This window comes from Medicago sativa, chromosome 4 (assembly GCF_051527215.1).
Source record: "Medicago sativa cultivar Bolivia chromosome 4, Bolivia_mono, whole genome shotgun sequence".
In the NCBI taxonomy this organism is placed as follows: domain Eukaryota; kingdom Viridiplantae; phylum Streptophyta; class Magnoliopsida; order Fabales; family Fabaceae; genus Medicago; species Medicago sativa.
In genome coordinates this window covers 6,322,445-6,343,565 of record NC_140752.1, presented here as the reverse complement: position 1 = coordinate 6,343,565, position 21,121 = coordinate 6,322,445, and the positions used below count along the sequence as shown (strand labels likewise).

Here is a 21,121-nt window from a genome sequence, read left to right as displayed (position 1 = left end):
AATTTAATCCCTAAACTATTAAAATCAACTAAAATGTCCATAAACTATTCTCTCATCCAACTATATGTAGTCCCTCCATGAACAAAATTGGTTGTTTTTCATGATACTTTAGAGACTAAAAGAGAGTGATAGTTTAGTGACCACTGTTTATTCTTATCTATCATATCTCTTAATTTTCTATTTTTCTTCACATCCCTCACCTGCCAGCTGGACCCCAATGGAGTGTAAAACAATGACTATTCTTTCTTTGTTGATTGGTGTTCTAGATTTTTCAAGCGACCAACCGAGTTGAGTCTTTGGACATAGACAGGGTCATGAAATAATTATAATCAACATACAACCAAAGTTAACTTTCTCAAAAAAAAAAATTCAGTTAACTTTCTCAAAAAAAATCTTCTTATGTTTAAGTCTTTCGAATATCACAAATAAGTATTTGTGTTTTAGCTGTAAAAGAACAGCGATCACCTTAATTCTTTAATTCATCAACAATGATAATGTAAAGTATAGATGTCCAATCAGATTTCACAATTTAGATATATGAACATATATTTGAAGAAATAATATTACAAGATATATAAAAAGTATAAATTGGGCAAAGTTACAAAAGTTAATCAGAAGCGTGCACACTACTTGTATAGCTTACATGAACACTCACCACCCTAACTGTTTGTGTGGATGTCAATGTCTTTTACAAAGTAAAGGAGGTGTAAGCACACCTCAAAAAAGGTGAGTAAATCTGTCTTTTGTATAAGGTCTGTGACAACTATTAATGTTGAATTGAATTAACCATTCTCAGTGAATACTGAATTACAATGAATATTCTAGTGATAAAGAATATGTAATATATCGGCCTCTTCACCTTTGCTGCAATTTCGGATTGCTAGATAAAGAAGCTACAAAAAGATTCGATTCAACAGCAATTGCTCACTCATTCAACTTTAATTTTGTTCTCCACATATCTCCAACAACCTTTTTTGGTGATGGATCATCAGGTCCCTTGTCTCTCTGTCCTGAAGTGAAGTACAACCAGCCATTCCAAAATCCAACTAGAGTTGTTTTCACCCGGTATGGTAACTTTCCAATCACAGACCACTTCTGCGACATTGATAATATTGAAAATAAACTATTAGATATTGAATTAAAGCATTATAAATTATTTCTTGTTTCTATTGCATATTGACAGCAAATTAGGTGCAGAAAAATGTTTGACAAACCATAAGTTATGACACAAGCTACTAAATAGAAATGCTAGAGCTTAAAGGTGCTTTGAAGAACTAGACACTAAAAAGGACTCAAGGGTATAAAAGATGAACCGCAATTTGCACCGTGTGAAATGGTGTAAAGGAAGCTTTGACATTTTTCACTGAATGGTCAGTAATATGACAGAGTGAAAAGGCAACCAAGAACCTTAACATAAAAACTTGCATTCAGTGGAATCATACACTTCAAAGCCCATACTGTCATTCAAGTGTAGGACTGGGTTTAAAATAAATAAAAACAAAGGGTGCCTAATCATCTTACTAGATTTATTGATCTCAAATCAGCAATTCAAAATTTTGAAACCCGGGAAAATCACCGACACTGGATGAACAACCTATGAAGCATTGACACAGACACGAACATCGGGCACGTTGATACTGGTAATAATTCAAAAAAATGACATAATTGAATGTAATCACATGCATCGGTGCCATGTCGGATACTGACATGTGTCAAACACAGAACACGCCGTAGATTAGAAGTGTCGGTTCTACAGAGTGAACAACAATATGATTTCAGAATATAGAGAAAGGGTAAAACGTGAGTTTAGTTCCAAATTATAAAAGCTCCATAGCTGTGGAAGAGAACTAGAGATATTTTGTTGTCCAATCCCGATTTCAGGGTTCAAGTGAGTGACATGCTGAAATAACTGAAATGGGATCTTTCTTTGTATAGCTACTTGCATATAAGAGAGTAAAATGCATATAAGAATGTATGTCAGCTTAAATGATTGAGTAAGAACAAATATGCAGCAACAAAAACAATTTTCCTAAGAGCTTTATAAGAGAAGTCTGTACCAAAGTATTCAAGTTAAACTGGAACACTTCTCCATTTAAAACCATTTTCTTGGTTTCAGGGTGCTTCTCTGTTGTGCCTCCAGCAATAACAATGGAATTGTTTACAAGCACCCATGCAAATTCAATATGTGAGTTTGGTTTTGGCATTGGAGGTAGCACTTTCCACTTCATCTCGTCATCCAACATGTAAACATCAGGATAGACCACCTGACATGACAATAAACAATGAATCACAGAGCAAACTGTAAAACAGCATCGCAGAAGAAAGTTAGGTTGATCACAAAAGGACTGAATAAGACAAGAATCATAACAATTATATTATATTAGCGACTTACCTCCATCCTGCGCGAGCATTTAAAAATAGGTGACCCGGGTTTGGCCATAAAATCACCTTCTTGACCACCAAGAACATAAAGACGATCATTGGCCACAACACAAGCCCTAAAATATGATATTAATCAGTAACAAATAGCCAAGCCCTATAATATGATATTAATCGGTAACAAATAGCAGGTGACATATACATCATACATTTTGGCATTCACGTAAGAAAATGTATATAAATAAAGATTAGAATGTGTTGGACTCAAATGATAGGTCTGTTGTTTCTAATATCTAAACTTTGTACCCTAATCACTTGAAAAACTGTATCAAACTTCTTTCCCCAGTACTACATGGTTTAACACAATTTAAATGAAGCATAAGGGATAAGAGAACATGACAAAAGATGATAGTGCATGTAAATACAACAAAAATAATACGCTAACCATGTAGCCACACACTAAAAAATTCATAACACACTGAATTAGAAATGTACATATCCCATTGGAGAAATTAAAATGAATATAGAGTTAAAAAGGAAGCAATGAAGTTTTTCTGACCAGACCAAAATGGTTCAAAAGTACGAAGATGTGGCTTTCCATGAAATCAGATAAAAAGGTATTGCAAAAAAATATCGATAACAATAGGTATTATAAAGCAATTAAATGAATTGTATATTATAAAGCAACGAACCTGTGAGGTCCTCCGCGGGGAATGGGTATCTCACTTCTCCACTCCTTTTCTAATGCTTTTCCATTCTTGACAGCAAGACTCCAATGTTCTAATCCAGGTGTATGTCGATTCTCTTTACTGCCACCCATTACATGCAATCGACCTCTCCAAAGTTGAGTTGCCGGTGCATACCTAAAATTGAGTATAACATTGTCAAAATCTTTTCCATCCAAAACCAGATACAAGAAAAATTACATTCATGAAAGCAGACTAGTGAGCAACAAAGGTAAAAGCCTTTTTCCACGTGACAGAGTCAACTACATGAATCAAAAAACACCATAATGTCCCAGCAAATGACATCTAAAGACAGATCATCCAAAACCACGATTTTCTTATAGCAAAAAATAAGTCAGACAAGTGAACAGATAAACAACAAAGCCATTTTCCTACTAAGAGGGGTAGACTAAATGGATCAAACTGCACCTTAAATGTTTTTCCATGTCTCCCTCTACGTCCACTAAAAGTCAAACTAGTGAAACCTGACTGAAACTGGAAAGAATGAAATTTTTAAGCTTAGTCTATTCGGTTCTCAGAGACGGAGTAGTTAACAATATAAGTTATTTTGCATAAATGTTATAATGCATTTTATATTATATATCTTTTGCTGTGCTGTTGTGTATATCCCCATAACTTCTTTGAAAATTCAACTTCCCAACTCAAATAGTTGAAGATAATTTTGATGAACAGAGATAAGATGGGCCTTTCAGACACCTCTGCACATCCAACTGTTCTATCATGATATTCAAGGGAGATCAAGATTCAGCACTGGTAATTTCTTTCTTAATGGCTAAAATATGCTAGTAAATGATAGACCCAGTATTTACCACCTCCTAAAGCAACATAAAGAACTATAAAATGGACATAAAAAACATCTTTGATATCAATATCCTACATCAGGCGACAATTTGAAGCATGTCCATTACAAAGAAATATCAGAAATAAAGTTTTAAAAAAACAAAACAAAACAAAAACAAAAACAAATGTGGTGTGGTAATTTGAGAGAGTAAGTACATACATTCATATATACATACCTAGGGACTGGCAAAGGAGGAAGACCGCTCCATTGCTTTGTTTCCGTGTCAAGTACAAAGGTATCAGAGGTGGGACCTCTACATTGTGGGCCATACTGCCCATTGACTATATAAATGTATCTTCCATCTGTCGCCATTCCTAAATGTGAATGTGCCATTTCTTTTGGCATGTCAAAACGTCCTCCCCAAGTTCCATCATCAAAATTATATATATCAACATGAGAATGTACCTGAAAAACACAATAATATAACAAAACCACTCAGACACGTTTGAAAGAACTTATATGGGCAAATTAAGCAGAACCAATTAAGCTCTTCTGTAAGTTTTTCGACGATCTTACGGAAAAAGTTTGTGATATTTCTGTTCTATTTAGCTTATTTTTGTAAGCTATTCATCTTACTCGGAGCTTACTATTGTTTCCTCTTCAATGTTAGAAGCAACTTATTATACATAAAAGCTCGAAGTTAAAAGCAACTCATACATAAAAATGTTATGCAATAAAAGCTTGACTTTAGAAACAATTTAGCTCTCTTACAAAATAAAAGCATGTTCGAAACAGCTTATACATAAAAGATCTTGTACAATTAACACTTATTCTCTACATATTTAACTAAGCGTGTAAGAAACAGCTTATACATAAAATCATTGATATACAACAAACACTCAAGTCTACATTTAGATTTGCTTATAAACAACTTATCTAGGCTTATCTACTATCACAAACACTCGACAGGATGTTAGAAAGAGCTTACAACAATCTAATATGCCCATAAACTATTTTCAGCTAATTCCAATAAGTACTCCAGGATAGCTTCAAAAAACACCTAATAGCTTAAATGAAAACAAATTTACCGTATTTTCTCATTGACTACAGAAATAGCTTGTATAAAAAGCGCTTACATGATAAACACTTAATGAATCTATTTATCCAAACAGACCCTTATTCAATAAGTCCTTAACTAAGCTACATATCAAAACAATCCTTAAAAATGCTAGTGAGTGGAATAATAAAGCAATTGATTTATCCCGTACGTACAACTCAGATGATAAAAGACCTAGTTACATTAGTTGCAAGTTAGTTAGATTAGTTTCTAGTTGGTTATTCTAGTTACTTATTATAATTAACTATCTCCAAACTAATCTAACTAATTTGCAACTAACATAAACTAATGCCCCGTTTGGATTGAGCTTATTTTAAGCTTATGAAAAATAGCTTATGCAAATAAATAAGCTTAGATGTTGATTAAAAGTTCTCACTAACAAAAATTGTACTTCATAAGTTGTTTTTTCATAAATTACCTTAGCAAGCTTAAAAATAATACATAAAAACTTATTTATTTGCATAAGCTCTAAATTGAGTCAATCCAAACAGGTCATAATGCTAACAGACCGCAGAGACATTTGATATGTCGGGCCCACTTCTAACCCCTTAATGTGTTTGAGTTTCGCCGCTAAACTCTTCAGAACTAAGAAAAAATGATTAATTTTGAGAGTAAAAGAGAGAGAGAGAGTTATAGTTACATTATTAATGTCGGCATAACCAGCAAAAACGAAGAAAAGATTACGAATCTGAATAGCAGCACCATCAAGTCTAGGAACAGGTGAAGTTTTCATCTTTTCCCAAACAAGTTGAGGAGCAGGTAAATCTGCATAAGCATCTGCGAGCAATCTTACAGAATTTTTCTTCTTTTGTTCTTTCTCTTTAGGGACAATGATTGTGGAAGCTTTGAGATTAGAAAGAGGGAAATAGGAAGATGGAGATGAAGAAGCCCATAGAAAATCGGCAATGAGAGCGAAACCTAGAAGTCCGACGCAGATCACAACCAATTTGGCGGAACCCACTTTTACCGACGCACGAACCATATCATTCACCACCGTCGTTAGAATTCACTCTTGTGTGTGAATTTGAAGAAATTCACTTTATATATGTTTTTCTTGCCATCTTCGTGGTTTTCTCTCTGTTTTTTTTTTTTTTTTTTTTTTGAGTTTAGGTATGCATCTAATTATGTTTTCATCAACAATTTTAGTATTTGTCAAAAAAAAAATCAACAATTTTAGTATTTACTTCTGAGTTAACCTACGTGTCATTGAAAATTCTAATATTGTAATAAATATTTCAAAATAAAAAATTATTAAAAAATATGAAGGGTACACATGACTTAACTTAAAAGCATTGACTAAAAATACTGATATAAACTTTTGTAGATCTAAAACCCAAATAAAAATATTAGAGAACTAAAACGAAATGTTGAGATATTTATAGAGACTAAAAAAAGAGTGAAAAAAATTCACAAGATAAATGTTTTACAATCAATTTAAAGTGTGAAAAAAAGTTCTCTTAAAGGAGAGAATAAATCCATGTGTAATCATAAATATCTCTTTCTTAAACTAACTTCCAAGAATAATATAAATAATTGTATGTTTGAATTTAGTTATTTTAGAGCTTATAAATAATTGTATGTTTGAATTTAGTTATTTTAGAGCTTATGCAAGACAGTTTTTGCAAATAAAGAAACATTAATGTATTATTTATAAATTTGTTAAGGTGGCTTATGCAAAAACAACTTATGAATATACTATTTTCATTAATAAAATCTTATGAATTAGCATAAAAACTTATTTATTTGCATAAGCTCTTTTTCATAAGCTTAAAATAAGCTCAACCCAAACAGACCCTAAATGTTAACGAGGCATATTTTTTAAAATTATTTCAGAATAAATTTTCAATCCATGTTTTTTGGTGGTGGCCGGGATTTGAACCCCGGACCTTGCATATTTTATGCATTGTCCAAATCAACTGAGCTAAGCTTACAAAATTTCAATCCATGTATTTAAAGGAAACTTGTTTCCAAAAATAAAGTTAATAAATTTGAAGCAAACACTAAGTTTATTTTTTCCTTCAAAAGCAATCGACCATATTATATACAAAAATTAATACATGTTCATTTTTACTTCCAATTGCTTTCAAAAAAAAAAAAACTTCCAATTTAACCCTTCGCTTAATTTATTTTACATTATATCGTTCCTTACTAATTAAATGACTTAATCCTTTAAATTATCGGATAAATCTATAACTTTGATTATTTTCATAAAAAAACAGAAAGACAAACCCGACAATGTCCGTCTTGACGTTGGTTTTCTAATAATAACAATAGGAATTTATATATATTAAATATGTATACAATTAATTACACTTAAAAGAATAAATTACGACTCTTTTGTGTTATGAATATCATATATATGAATGAATTACTCTCAAAGCTTTTGAAAAAAATTTCTCCTCAAAAAAATAATTTAAAAAAAGACAAAAGCTTAGGTGCTTTTTGTGTGATTCTTTATATAAAATTCACTTTTTATGCTTATAACAAACTTAGTGAAATTTGTGGATTTGAAAAATCATTGATAGTTATGAGTATTTTATGTGAAAACCCACATGAAAAACGCGTAAAGAAATACACATAAGTTTTGTCCCCATAAAAAAACATGCTTCTAGGAACAAGCCACAGGAACATTGCAAGTCTCTCTGTGTCATTCGGTGGGTAACAAAACAAGTTGCTCAAATAGATGATTGTGGCAGCAACCAACTCCTAAGACACAACAGAAGTAGCAACGACAGTGTCATACAAATTGCAAAAGTGTTAAAAGCATGTTCAGGTTGATATCTTAATGAGACCACTGATTTTGGTCTTGTTTAGCAGCCAGCAAACTTACCTTAGTCTGACAACATTTAATTTTTGTAATGCCAATTGGACCTATAATAGTGATGATAGAAGGTCCACACTCCACATCCAGAGCCTGGAGTCATGCAATTTATACTCATATTACTTACTTTCACAATCAAAGCACAGACACATTTGCTACTACATGAGCTGCAAGTTCGGATATCTATTGTAACAATAAAAGCACAGTTGCTTGTGCTTTGAGTCACACACAACCTAGTTATCCACTCTACATATGGAGAAAAATCAAAGAACACTGACTGTTTGTTGATCAAAATCATACAAAACTCGAGAGCAGTATCCAAACCTTGACAGCTGAACTAGGACGATGTGGCATGGCACAAAACCAGAAACAAGAGATTAATATCAAAATCAGAACAAAAATATTACAGTTGAGTTCACTGCCACTTTATCATGCAGCAGTTTCTAAATTGCTAGTTTCTCTTGAAGTTCAACATGCTTACAATTGTGGGCATTCAATAAAGACAAAATACCATGCTTACAATTGGAATAGAAAGAAGAACATTATGCAATAGAAAAGAGAGAAGAGTATGGAAATAGAAATGGTAAAGACTAAAGAACGAATCATACGCTACATGTTTCTTTTTCATACACTTCATAAGTCATAATAAAATCAAAAATTCTAACAGTATATCCATAACAGAAACTAATTATTGGGTGAAAGCTTTAAACTTGAGATGCAAATACAGCTAATTCTTAATTCGGCCAATTGGAAGAAGATTTTTCTTATAAATTGCCACCTCACAGCAGAAAGGCTAATCCATATTATGAGTGACTGTATGATTGTCAAGAATAATATTTTTATGTGAACATTGATGCAGGTGAATACAATTATACCACCTTTTTTTTCTTCCAGAAATCAGGATCCACATAAAAAGCATTTTATATTATTAGTTAACATGTATAACAACAGATAAAGACACCAACAGCCCAACACTATGGCCATAGAAAAAATGTGTTATAATTATGGCGGTAATTTGATCCACGTATCCAATCCCACTTTGTGGGATAAGGCTTGGTTGTTGTTATTGTATTCTTCACTAAGACTTGGAGAGGAAAAGACGATATAAATAGCAAAATGCCCCCATTCTCATCTTGAGTTGTGGACTGAATATTCTATCACATATAAACAAAATTGTGGACTGAATATTCTATTACATATAAACAAAATTCTGCTACAAAATATACTGCTAGAGCCTGTCTATATTTTATTACTTGCCTACTTTTGATCAATGAGGTAAAACAAGCCAATAACATATATCTACAGCCATGCATAACGGAATTGCAGTGAGGTTGAAAAAAAATCATCCAAGATAGCAGAATGTGAGCAGCAGTAATTAACACAAATGGACCGTTCGTTTTCAAGGTAGGATGGTGTAGACGCACGACTACTAGAAGCTGAAAATTCTAGCTTCACAAATTCACGGTAAAATGACATGCTAAATGTACGTCTAACACTACAAAAGCTAAACCAAACACATACAAAATCAGCAAAGAATTCCAATTATCGGTCTACTCTATCTCACGTGTGTTAATTGTGATTTGCAGTGTAATAGTCTAATCCATGACATAACTGTACTCTTATCCTTAAGGCTATTACTTTTCCCACTCTACGAGCTTCTCGCGCGCCCTATTCGGATTCTAAAATCCGAAATATTTCAACATGTTTTTGGAGGTTTTATGGGGTTTTTATGCAGTTTGGATTCTAAAATCTAAACTGCATAGGGCGTGTGAGAAGCTCATAGGGTGGGAAAAGAAACAGTCAATCCTTAAACTTGCGTAGTTATATCAACAGATAATAAATTTAAATGTTCTGTTTATTTTAGTTAATAAGGATCTACATGCTCTTTTTCTCCAAATATCTATCCTCTCACAGAGCATGTTGTATTACTGTCAGTATATAGTATTTCAAAAGCTTGTACAAGATACTTGAAATTTAAATTTTGGCCACTACAAAATTTTCTGAGCTTGATTGATTAAGAAATCAAATAGCATGTACAACCCAGCTAATTTACTTGGAACATACAAATAATTAAAATAAATCAGACATGGTTCCGTGAGGTTCAAACAAAGCTATCTTAGTCATTATATTGGCAAAAGTTTCCAAAATGTACGCTATTTCTACAGGAAAATTGGAATCAAAAGACCACTATGCAATAGGAAAGAGAGGAGCATTGAAATAATAATGGTAAAGAAAGGTTCATATCACAAACGTTTCTTTCTCATGCACTTGCTAGTAAATATATTAAGGGAAAACAGAAAGCCAATTTGTATTGAAATGGCTTCAGAATATTCAACTTGGTAACAAAATCTTGGTAATAAAATCTTAAATCCTAACAACAAGAATACTCATAAAGCTCTTGGTTGAAAGCTATAAACTTGGGATACAAAAATACCTAATTCCTAATTCGGCGAAACAAAAGAAGGCTTTTTTTACAAATTGCAAAGTGACAACAAAAAGACTCTCCTTTAACACCCAGATCTTCAATTGTTTGGGTATTTAAATCAAAACAGGCTACTTCATCGTCATTTTTTAGAAAGAATATATCACCTTTTTTTCCTGCTCCAATAGGACGCTCCACGCTAGGCAAGGGTCCAACAATGAAGAGTTTAGTCCATGATTCTCTAACACCAAGTTCGCCCAAAACATATATGTGAAAAGAAGATGCCTTTACATGCTTTGAGATCATAGCAACAAACCCATTTAACACCACCAAATCAAAGTATCTCTTCACCCACTCCTCGTGATCACTTTGTCTCTCCACCCACTCATCGGGATAGCTTTCTTGCATATCCAAGGGTAAATGTGTAGTAACGAAGTTTTCATTGCTCAAGTTAAAAGAAACCATGTATGCATCAGCTCCATCTGTATCCGCCCACCAATGGCACACTCCATTCAAGTACACCTTACGACCTATTACTATAGGCATATCTAAATCAAGTCTCTTCCAAGAATGACTTCTTATGCTATAAATCTCCCAAAAAGGGTGTGGCGTCGTTGGCAGATAAGTCCAATCAACATTGTCATTAGGTTTATATTGATTAACATCAACACATCCAATGATCTTATAGTCGTCATTAACAGGGTCATAACCATATCCATGAAGATGAAACCAAACCGTATTAAAAGGTAAAAACTGAGCCGGGCTACAAGGAACAAATTCCAATACCTTAGTAGTTGGATTCCATAATGCAACAAATTCATCATCAAGATCAGAGAAACAAAGAACATCGTTAATACCAGAATCCAACATACTAGTATAAATCTCATCCTGTTGAAACGAAACTGGCCATTTCAAATAGACCTTATTCTCAAATTTCTCACCAGAGAGCAAATATAAATTGGAACCCTCTTGTGGATGTGGCAATATCTCTTTTATATTTAGGAAGAGATGTGTGTCATTGTATAACGAACGATGCATGGATATGAAATTGGTGCGAAACATATGCATGAAATAAGGGTTTTGAAATAAGAGACCATGGTTTGCATGCACATGTAAATCTTTTGAGAGATTTGAGAGGTAATTTGGAAAGAATATAGAGAAGGAAATGTCATCAGGAATATAGTTATTGTTACTAACCTTGTCATCAGGATGGATTTCTTTGTCAAAGGTGAAGCCAAGCCAATTCTCTGTGAGTGTGCAATGAAAATATTACTTTGTTGTTTTGTGACAAACGAAACGGTTGGGAGCTTAAAAGGTTTTAATTTCCTTTATGGTATTTAACACTCCACTTCTAGAAAATTTAAGTGTCATAAATGTCAATTAATTTTTCTTTTTTGATTATACATTTGTATTGGTATGTGTTGAAATATTCTTTTATTTAAAGGTCATGTCATGCTAACCGGTGCCCTTAGTGCAATGGTTAAAGAAACCAAAAAAAGAAAATTTTAAGTTGAAAACACCATTTTTTAAACTTTTGAGAAGTTGAATGCAGAAGTAAAATGCAAGATTACTATATTTGTCTCCTTAACCATTGCCCTGATGGCACCGGTTAACATTTCCCTTTATTTAATTGTGTTTTTTTGTTGACTTGTATATGTGATTTTGATTATTATTCCATATATAAACCAACATTCAGATCGTGTTAGAGGCGACAAACCTATAATAACAACATATGCAACAAGTTGAAGTGGAGGGCAGGATGAGAAGGGGCGGTGTAAAGGCGACAAGAGTGATGATGTTCGACCGTCTCAGGTGCACGAGGCCCAACCCCAACCCCAGGTTGAGGAGGCTCGGAAGCATGACAGGGCTGAGGAGGCTCTTGTTATTTTTTGTACTAATATTTGTATTGGTACTATGTTGTTGTTGTTGTTATTATTATTATTAGGCTAAACTGCAACTTTGGCCCCTTATCTTTCAAAAAGTTGCGATTTTGGCCCCCTAACTATGAAAACTACAATTTTGGTCCCCTATCTTTTAGCCCCTTTGCAATTTTCGTCCTTTTGCTCAATTTTGACTTTGTCAACGCTGATGTGTCACCTCATTAAACGCGCTGGCATGCCACATGTGTATATATTGATTTTTTATTTATTTTAAAAGACAGGTAGGAATTTGGTTGAATTAAAAAAAAAATGAAAATACAAAGGTTGGCACGTGAGAGAGGTATAACGGTCATGATTTAGGGTTTAAAAAGCCCCAAATCTGACCCCAATCTCCATTGTTCTTCTTATTCTTCCCTTCATTCATCCATTATCACAGAATTGTTCTTCTTCTTATTCCATCCTGCTCCATCGTTCTTGCTTCTATTGTGAGAGTTTTGTCTTCTTCCTCTCATCCTTCCATTTTTCGTTCTTCATACTGTTGTGTCATCATCCTGTTCGATTTGCAGACACAGAAAATGGCTGGGCAATCTTCATCTTCAACCGTGAGTGGTTCATCATGGATGGGGAAAACAAAGTTGGCATGTTACTGTGACGTCGACTCCCCTCTAGTAACATCCTGGACAGATGAAAATCCAGGTAGGAGGTTTCATGGATGTGGAAGGTACTGGCAGAGAAGAAAATGTAGTTTTTTCCGATGGTTCGATCCAGAAGTTCCTGAAAGGCAGAAGAAAGTAATTAGAGGCCTGTTAAAGAAGAATGATGCATTGAAGAATAAAGAGAGAAAGCTTATGTTGATCATTGTAACTTTAGGAATACTGTTGTTTGCAAGTTTGTTGGTGATTTTCATTAAGTTTGGATAAGTTATGTAGGATTGCTTGTATGTAATGTAAACCTATGAAATGATTTCTTTTATGTAATGTAAACTGATGAAATGTTCTTATGATGGAAGAAATGAAATGAATTGAGTTTGATGTTTTCAATGAAAACTGATGTTTATGGAACACCAACTTGTAATGGTTAATGTTAATGTAATATAAATTTGCTATGATGTAAACTTATGCATTAAGAAAGGATATAACCAAGGCTTAAGAAGAGTACTTGACATTTAGATAGCAAATTACTTATATCATTACAATACTTAACATTATCAGTACTTAAACACAAAAGATACTCTTTAGAGTACTTAAATTCAGAGTACATTTCCAAAAGCTAATTATGTGTACTTTAGAGTACTTAAACACAACATTCTTAAACACAACTTAAGCAAAAAATAATCAAGGCTAAAGAGTACTTGACATTACATTACATAACGAAAATATCAATAAGTTTCATCACCAAAACAATAGACTAATGATTCTCCTATCATAGCCTAACTCTTATTCACTGACTATTGAGTCCCAACATTTCCAACCTCTTCAAGTGACCTATTCACCCCTGTGGTTCTACTTTTTCTTGGCACAAACAAAGCTACCTCACCAACAACATGGTTGCCACCTCTCATTGTTCCAGAAGTGTTTGTTGTAGCATTTGATACAGCAGGGGCAGAATTGTTGTTGACAGGACCTTTAGCAAGTCCAGAAGTGTTGGTAGCTGTAGTTTTAGCAGGCACAGAAATGTTGGCAGCAGGTGTTTTAGTTGGCAAAGAAGTTGTGCCAAATGCAGCAGCAGTTGTACCAGCATCAGTCTTAGACTTTTTCTTCATTGGTTTTTTTCCTCTTGCAGCACCAGAAGCTGCAGCAGCAGCTTGTGCAGGTGCAGGTGCACCAGAAGCTGCAGCACCAGCTTGTGCAGAAGTATTGTGTTGTGAAGATTGTGCAGCAGTGTTATCCTACAAATGTTAAATACGTAATTATTAATATTTTATGAAGGAAATTACAGTTGATATAAGGAAGATATTTAAAACATTACCTTGTTCCCTCCAGGTGCAATACTTCTGTCAGCACCTGTCTTTCCACCACATGTCCTGGCATTATGTCCAAGCTCTTTACACCTTCTGCATCTAACAGTTTCCTGGTTTCTCTTGCCTTTCTTGCTTCCTGATTTGGGCTCATCATTCTCTTTCCTTCTAACCTTTTTAGGCCTCCCAGGCGCCCTTCTGGCAGGAGGTGGGAGTATTGGTTCTGTAGCAACTTCTGGCCATAGTCTTGGGCCATTTGAAGGAAGGATCAAATGGTCATAGGTCTCCAAAAATGTTTGTTTCCTATCATATTTATACAAACAGATTTTTATACAAACAGAGCAATCAGCTATCATATAAACTAATTTTAACACTACAAAATAAATAACAAGTTAATATTCACTCACCTATACCAGTGTGCCACATAATCATCAGGATTAGCTTCATTGTAATAGATACAAGCAACTGCATGAGCACATGGGATACCACTTAAATCCCATTTTCTGCATGCACATGTTCTGTCTTGGAGATTGACAACATATGTGTCAGTTCCATCAGTAACTGAAAACCTAGAGGAGTCTCTATCACCACACCAAATTGGGGTCCAACCATTAGCATCCTTTTTAGATTTTTCCACAATCTTCCTTATCATTGGACAGATGTCCCCTTGAAACCTTAACATGTAGTCCCTTAACTTAACTATCCTATTTGTTATATAAAACTACAACCCCTCAACAAGTGAAATAATTGGTAAATCCCTTAGATCAATTATTGCAGAGTTAAATGCCTCGCACATATTATTGACTTGCAAATCACAATTTGTGTGAGTACTATATCCTGCCCTAGACCACATACCTGGTGCATACTGCATCATTTCCTCCCAAGCTGGTACACTTAACATTTTCAGATGATCCATGGCTCCCTTGAACTCAGTCATTGTATTGGCCCTGGCTGCTCTCCATAAAGCTTCTTTCAACTGCTCCCCAGCATGCCTTTTCCTCCAGTTTCCATACAAATGTCTGACACATAATCTGTGCTCAACATGTTCACCAATAGCAGCTATGGTATTCACCAATCCCTTAAAAAAATCAATTACAATATACAATTAAGCAATGTAAATAAAACTTCAACAGAAAACTATTGTAAAATTCAAATTAAATGAATTAAATATGAAAAATAAAATTTATTGAATTAAATATTACCTTTTGTTGGTCTGATATGAAAGACCATCTCTTAAATTCTATTCCATTCAAATCTGATAGCAGCAGATCCATAAACCAATCCCATGAGTCTTTTGTTTCAGCTTCCACAACAGCAAAAGCTATGGGGATCATTTGATTGTTAGCATCTTTACCAATAGCTGATAACAAATGTCCACCATACCTCCCTTTCAGAAAACAACCATCAAGTCCTATCAACGGCCTACAGCTACTCACAAAAGCCATCTTACAAGCATTGAAACAAACATACATTCTCTGAAAAAACATTCCCCCTAGACCAGGCTTACATTGAATCTTAACACTGCTTCCAGGATTACTTCTGAGCAACTCCTCAGCATAGTTTCTTAGATGACCATATTGTTCATCACTAGCACCATGAATGGTTTCCAAAGCACTGATTTTTGCTCTGTATACCTGATAAGAACTCATCACCACATTCCACCTACTCTTGCACTCTTCTTTCAGAGCCTTAAGGGTCATAGAAGGTGTATGCTTGAGTATAGGAACTAATTTTTTTGCCAACAATTTTGTGGTTAACACTCTAATCTTACCAGTTGGATGGCAACTATGATCAGGCTTCAAAGTAGAAATAACATAATGAGTTTGAGGAGGAACCCTACTAAATCTAATATAATATGGGCAACCTTTTGAGCACTTCACCACAATTCTTTTTGTCTCATTCTTCTCTAGGTAGACATTCTTCTTGTTCTGCAGACCATACTCCTTCACAGCATCTTTAACTAACAAACCATTTGCAAATATTTGACCAACCTCAAATACAACAGGTTCATTGTTACTTCCTAACTTAAACCTATTCCTTTTCCTCTTTCTAGATCTGTCATTCTCTTCAGATGAATCATGACTTTCTAACACATCAGAGTCTTCATTCTCATCTTCAAAGTCTTCCACACCAGTCACTTCAGGGTTCCTAGATACTTCAACACCAACTATAGATTGATTAGGGTTAACTGACTGACTAACAGCAGTTGGGTTCAAAGTTTGGCTAGGCAAAACATTAGTCCAATCCCACCCTTCATCATAATCACTATCATCAACAGATACACCATCAACACTTCCATCCTCATCTTCTAATTCACATTCAGGAACATCTCCCTCATCACCAATGTAATCAGGATTTGTCTCCTCACTATCATCACACTCATCAGCTGATTGCTTCCCTTTGTCAACTATAAGAACCTCTTCAACCTCACTTTCATACCTGCTATCTTCAATTTCAACATCTTTGGCTTCAACATAAAACTCAACACCTACTGAATTCTTATGCTCATTAATGAACCTAACAACATCCCTATCAGTTTTCAACAACCTTAGACCATCAACTATGTCAAAACCTGGACAGATATACCACAACTTGTAGTCTCCTACCACCCCAATCTCTCTGATCACTTTGTCCAGATCTATTAATTTGACCTTATCAATGTCCCACTCACCCCCATATTCATGTATTTCACCCTTCTTGTAAGCGACAACAGGGTCACAAATGAAGTAACCCTTGTAGTGAAACCTTATCTTTAAACTGTGGTCCTCAACAACCCTAAAAGGAAAGAATAAATTAAGTACAGCTATTGCATTATACAGTATTCAGCTGTATACATCTTTACATAATACAAAAGCATACATCTAAAAGCAATAGTACACATGGCATCTTCATACTCCTCATTTCATTTAATGTTTTTCCATCAACCAATCAAAATGTATCTTGACTCATTCATTTTCTATTAGCCAATCAAAATTGATCATGACTCACTTATTTTTCACCAACCAATCAAAATTGATCATGATATGATTTTTTTCCCTATATATAGACAATTTGATTTTTTATTATTTTCATCTACCTCTTCCTCCCATAAAAAATCACTGCTCTCAACCTCATTCTCTTTTCTTTTATATGTTTTTTTTTATTGTTTCATTGTTTATTTAACATTTCTTATTGTCATGTTCCTTTTTATGTGATTTCTTAGGTTGATGTTTCTTATTCATATTCTCTTTCCAATTTTCTTTTGGTGTTTATATGTTCTTTGTATTTGTTCGGATCTTTATTTTGGACATGGAAGCCAATCAAGAGAAAAGAAGAAATGCATCACATATAAATTAGAATATATATGAAGGATTTCTATTAACACGTTCAAATATAATCACTTTCATCCCCCTTTTGTTTTATTTTAATCCCTCAATACTCACAACTTTTTCTATCTATCTATTCTTTTTTTGTTTAATTTTTCTTCTGTTTCTTATGTTGTTATTTTACTTTTAATATCTTGCTCTTTTATATTTTATTTTGGTTTTTTTTTTGCTACTTTATGCTTGAAATGGAAACCAGTCGATAGACAAGAAGAATTGCATCATATTTTCACAAAATTGATTGAATTGATAACTTTGGAGTGAAAAAGATAAGAAATACATAATAGAAAATCGATTTTATGGCACCTTTAGTTTTTGTTTTTTGAGTCAAAGTTCCCTTTTCTTTAACTAAAAGGGAGCATGGTGCTACCCTAAAATTTTAAGTGCATTTTCCAAAAAATAGTAAACCTTACAATCATTTATATTTTATTTCCTTCATCCTAATTAAATATTTAAATGAGTTTATACCAATATTAAAATTAATATCCTAATTAAAGATTAGTAAATTATTATGTTTTTTAAGTGAAAAAATATTAATGTTTTATTCAACGTCATATTTTTCTATCCATCATCCATTCTATTATTAAAATTAATAATCACATATGCTTTAAAACTGCTTTAATATTTTTATTAATTACCCTATTTATAAACGGAAAGTTGTAAAAGTCTTATAATAACAAAACTAAATGTTTGCTAAAAAAAACTAAATGAATTTTCGATTACTTATTAATCATGTTTCAATGACACTTTGCCCCCTCAAAAACAGAAACATGTTTCAATGACAACCATCAAATTATTATCATTGTTTGATTTCTCAACCAATCAAATGGATTCATGTACCCTTTGTTTTAATTTTTGACCAATTAGATTTAACTAAATCATCAAAGGTTTCAATCATACACGTATTTCTTAACAATAAGCTAAATATAATTTTTTTTGTTCAACAAATATAATTCCTATAGGAAGCAAAATGTATGTTTTTCCGCTCAACTTTCAACCATAACATAGCATGTTGACATGACATTTTTTTCCTTTTATTTTTGTAAAAAAGATGCAAAATCATGTAAGCATTTAATGCTATATCAATTGTCTAATTAAATGTATTTATTGGTTTCCTTTGATTGTATTTTTTCCATGATGTTATAGGTTCTTGGTGCAAAATTGGATGAAGAAGAAAACAATTGATTTTGTTTCGGGAAAGAAAAAAATAATCTAACAACTAATTGCTAACATTTGACATTAAAAAAAGCTTTTGTTTTATAGGATATTTTTTTCTTAATTAAATATATAACTTTTAAACTATGATAATCAATAAAACCTTATGTCTTTCATTTTAAATAGTATTCGTATTCAAGACATCTTGCAAATTCCCTCAAAAAAAAGACATTTTGCAAATTAAAAATAGAAAATAATTGACATTTTAAGGATCTACACTAACAAGTTTTTTTAAGATAAAAATTTAGGGAAAAAAAAGGTTGGGGATGTAAATCTAACCCGATAAAAAATTGGGGACATAAATTGAATCCAGAAAAAGAGCCAACACGGTCTTTTCTATTCATTTCAGTGATAGTCTTTGTCCCAATCGTTGTTTTTATCATCTTGAATTTCATTTGAAAATATTATGGCATTTAATCAAATGAACTTTGTTCATTAATATGACCAAATATGCTAAAATTAATTTGCGATAAAATTTTTCAGAGTATACAACAATGCCTTAAACTTTTGTAAAAAAAATGCCTTAATTTTTTTACTAAGGCCTTAAATACTATACTATATACATTAAACCAAGAGTGTATTCCCATTTTTATTAATATGAAATTTATATTTATATTGTTAATATATTTCATGCAGTGACCTTTAACGACATAAATATGATTAATACCGGTATTCAATTGAAATTAAATTTAAATGGTAAATATTTGTGAAGTAATTAATTTTTTAAATCTCAAAATAGGAATTTTTTTCTTTGTGGAAAAAAAATATTTTTGTTGTAAAGGACTCTTTGTCTACCGGAGTTTGATCGAAAGATTGTTCTACCGAAAAATCAAACTCGAATTTCCTGATTAATTTGGAACTCACTAACCACTTGAGTTCAATCACATTACAATCAATGCTTTTTATTAAAAATATTTCAAATAATTCTAATTTCATAAAATGCTTACATGATGACATAATGCTACATGATTTCATAAAATGCTTACATGATTTCAAATAATTCTAATTCATTGAATGAAAAAATTCTCAAAAAACATAATGACAATCAAAAACTAAATTTTAAGATCAAACAATTAAACAGATGACATCTAAAAACTAAAAAAAAAAATAGTTCATCATAATTTTCTTACTATCGGCGATTATACATTTAGTTTAATCATCATTTTAGACTAAAAGAAACCACATAAGTGATATTGACACCACATCTTCACCCTAAATCTTAAGACATTAGGTATATTATGTTGTTCAACGTCTACTCTTGCATTCAATGTCGAACTTTTACTCACATTTGACACAATAACAACTCTCCCACTCGCGCTTCCTCTACAAAGTCGAACCGGGTTTTGTTACGACCGTTGGAATTTATGGGGGAACTCACTGTGTTGTGGATTGATCCATTGGACCTAGAGCAATCATCCAAGTGAGAACGATATTACATTTTCATCGAATATTTAAGGCATTGAGTATACGAGTCTTCCAACTTATATGTTGTCCAACCTCCACTCTTTTATTCAATGTTGAAATATAACTTACACTTGATACATACAACATTTTTTCACTTAAGTATGGTTGAATTCTAGCCCGTGCTTGGCACGGGTATCCATACTAGTTAAGTATAATTATACAATATACATATAGTATATTTATACTCTATACATACTGACTTTTTTATAAAGCTTACACATACATACATTTCTGATACGATTTTACACATACAAAGGAATCTACAGTTGGCATTTTCCATTTTAGGGTTAGGTTTCATATTTAACACATTGTTCAATACATCCACCCACCCTATTTTATTCAGTAATAAACAACATAAATGTGCTTTCCAGGTATAAAACAAAAGAAAAAAGACAAAAGGTCACTTACTTTGATATATTGATGTCACCTACATTAAGCATGTTTCCTTCATCTGTTGTTGAACTCGTCTTAGCTGCTACTGTGACCTCCGTAACCTTCTTCGCCGTCCCTACTACTTTCTTCGCTGAACTCGTCTTCTCCGAACTCGTCTTCTCCGAACTCGTCACCTTCGACTGTCCATTTTCGAACCACTTCATTTCGTTTGGATTTCGTTTGTATGTTGTTTTTGGTAAGAACAATCAACTTTGGTAACGATTTAGTTGTGATTAAGAGTTGGATTTGGCAGAAATTTTGATTTACAAAGATTGATTGAAAGTAGAGGGCCAAAATTGCACACCCAAAGTTAACCCTAGAAGTTGAAGAAATGAGAAAGCTCTCACGTGCCAACCTTTGTATTTTCATTTTTCTTTTTTTTTTTAATTCAACCAAATTCCTGCCTGGCTTTTAAAATAAATAAAAAATCAATATATACACATGTGGCATGCCAGCGCGTTTAATGAGGTGACACATCAGCGTTGACAAAGTCAAAATTGAGCAAAAGGACGAAAATTGCAAAGGGGCTAAAAGATAGGGGACCA

At 33.1% G+C, this 21,121-nt stretch overlaps 2 protein-coding genes and 2 pseudogenes across 3 annotated transcripts; 1 reads left to right on the top strand and 3 right to left on the bottom strand.

Annotated features, from left to right (window-relative positions):
- Positions 1-548: 548 nt before the first annotated feature.
- Positions 549-6,039, bottom strand: LOC146925804 (Galactose oxidase/kelch repeat superfamily protein). Its single transcript, XM_085758260.1, has 6 exons — positions 5,664-6,039; positions 4,142-4,371; positions 3,072-3,242; positions 2,393-2,498; positions 2,058-2,264; positions 549-1,095 (listed from the first exon to the last, which is right to left on the bottom strand). Exons 1-6 carry the CDS (start codon positions 6,003-6,005, stop codon positions 925-927), a joined length of 1,227 nt encoding a protein of 408 aa, XP_085614386.1. The 5' UTR covers positions 6,006-6,039; the 3' UTR covers positions 549-924.
- A 4,089-nt stretch (positions 6,040-10,128) lies between these two features.
- Positions 10,129-12,570, bottom strand: LOC146925803 (F-box only protein 8-like; annotated as a pseudogene).
- A 151-nt stretch (positions 12,571-12,721) lies between these two features.
- LOC146925802 (uncharacterized) lies at positions 12,722-13,066 on the top strand. The gene has a single exon (XM_085701757.1). The coding sequence runs from the start codon at positions 12,722-12,724 to the stop codon at positions 13,064-13,066; it is 345 nt and encodes a 114-aa protein (XP_085557883.1).
- Positions 13,067-13,593: 527 nt separating this feature from the next.
- On the bottom strand, positions 13,594-20,740 carry LOC146925801 (uncharacterized; annotated as a pseudogene). The gene is made up of 5 exons (XR_015006279.1): positions 20,553-20,740; positions 15,306-16,878; positions 14,511-15,181; positions 14,115-14,406; positions 13,594-14,034 (listed from the first exon to the last, which is right to left on the bottom strand). The product of XR_015006279.1 is annotated as an uncharacterized LOC146925801 (transcript).
- Positions 20,741-21,121: the final 381 nt, after the last annotated feature.

Bases quoted from the DNA above. Each gene is read 5' to 3' on its own strand.
- LOC146925804 (XM_085758260.1), bottom strand. From the start codon at position 6,005: ATGGTTCGTGCGTCGGTAAAAGTGGGTTCCGCCAAATTGGTTGTGATC. The intron at 2,265-2,392 runs GTAAGTCGCTAA...TTGTCATGTCAG, and splicing joins AATGCTCGCGCAGGATGGAG to GTGGTCTATCCTGATGTTTA. The intron at 1,096-2,057 runs GTACAGACTTCT...TCAATGTCGCAG, and splicing joins AGTTTAACTTGAATACTTTG to AAGTGGTCTGTGATTGGAAA.
- LOC146925802 (XM_085701757.1), top strand. From the start codon at position 12,722: ATGGCTGGGCAATCTTCATCTTCAACCGTGAGTGGTTCATCATGGATG.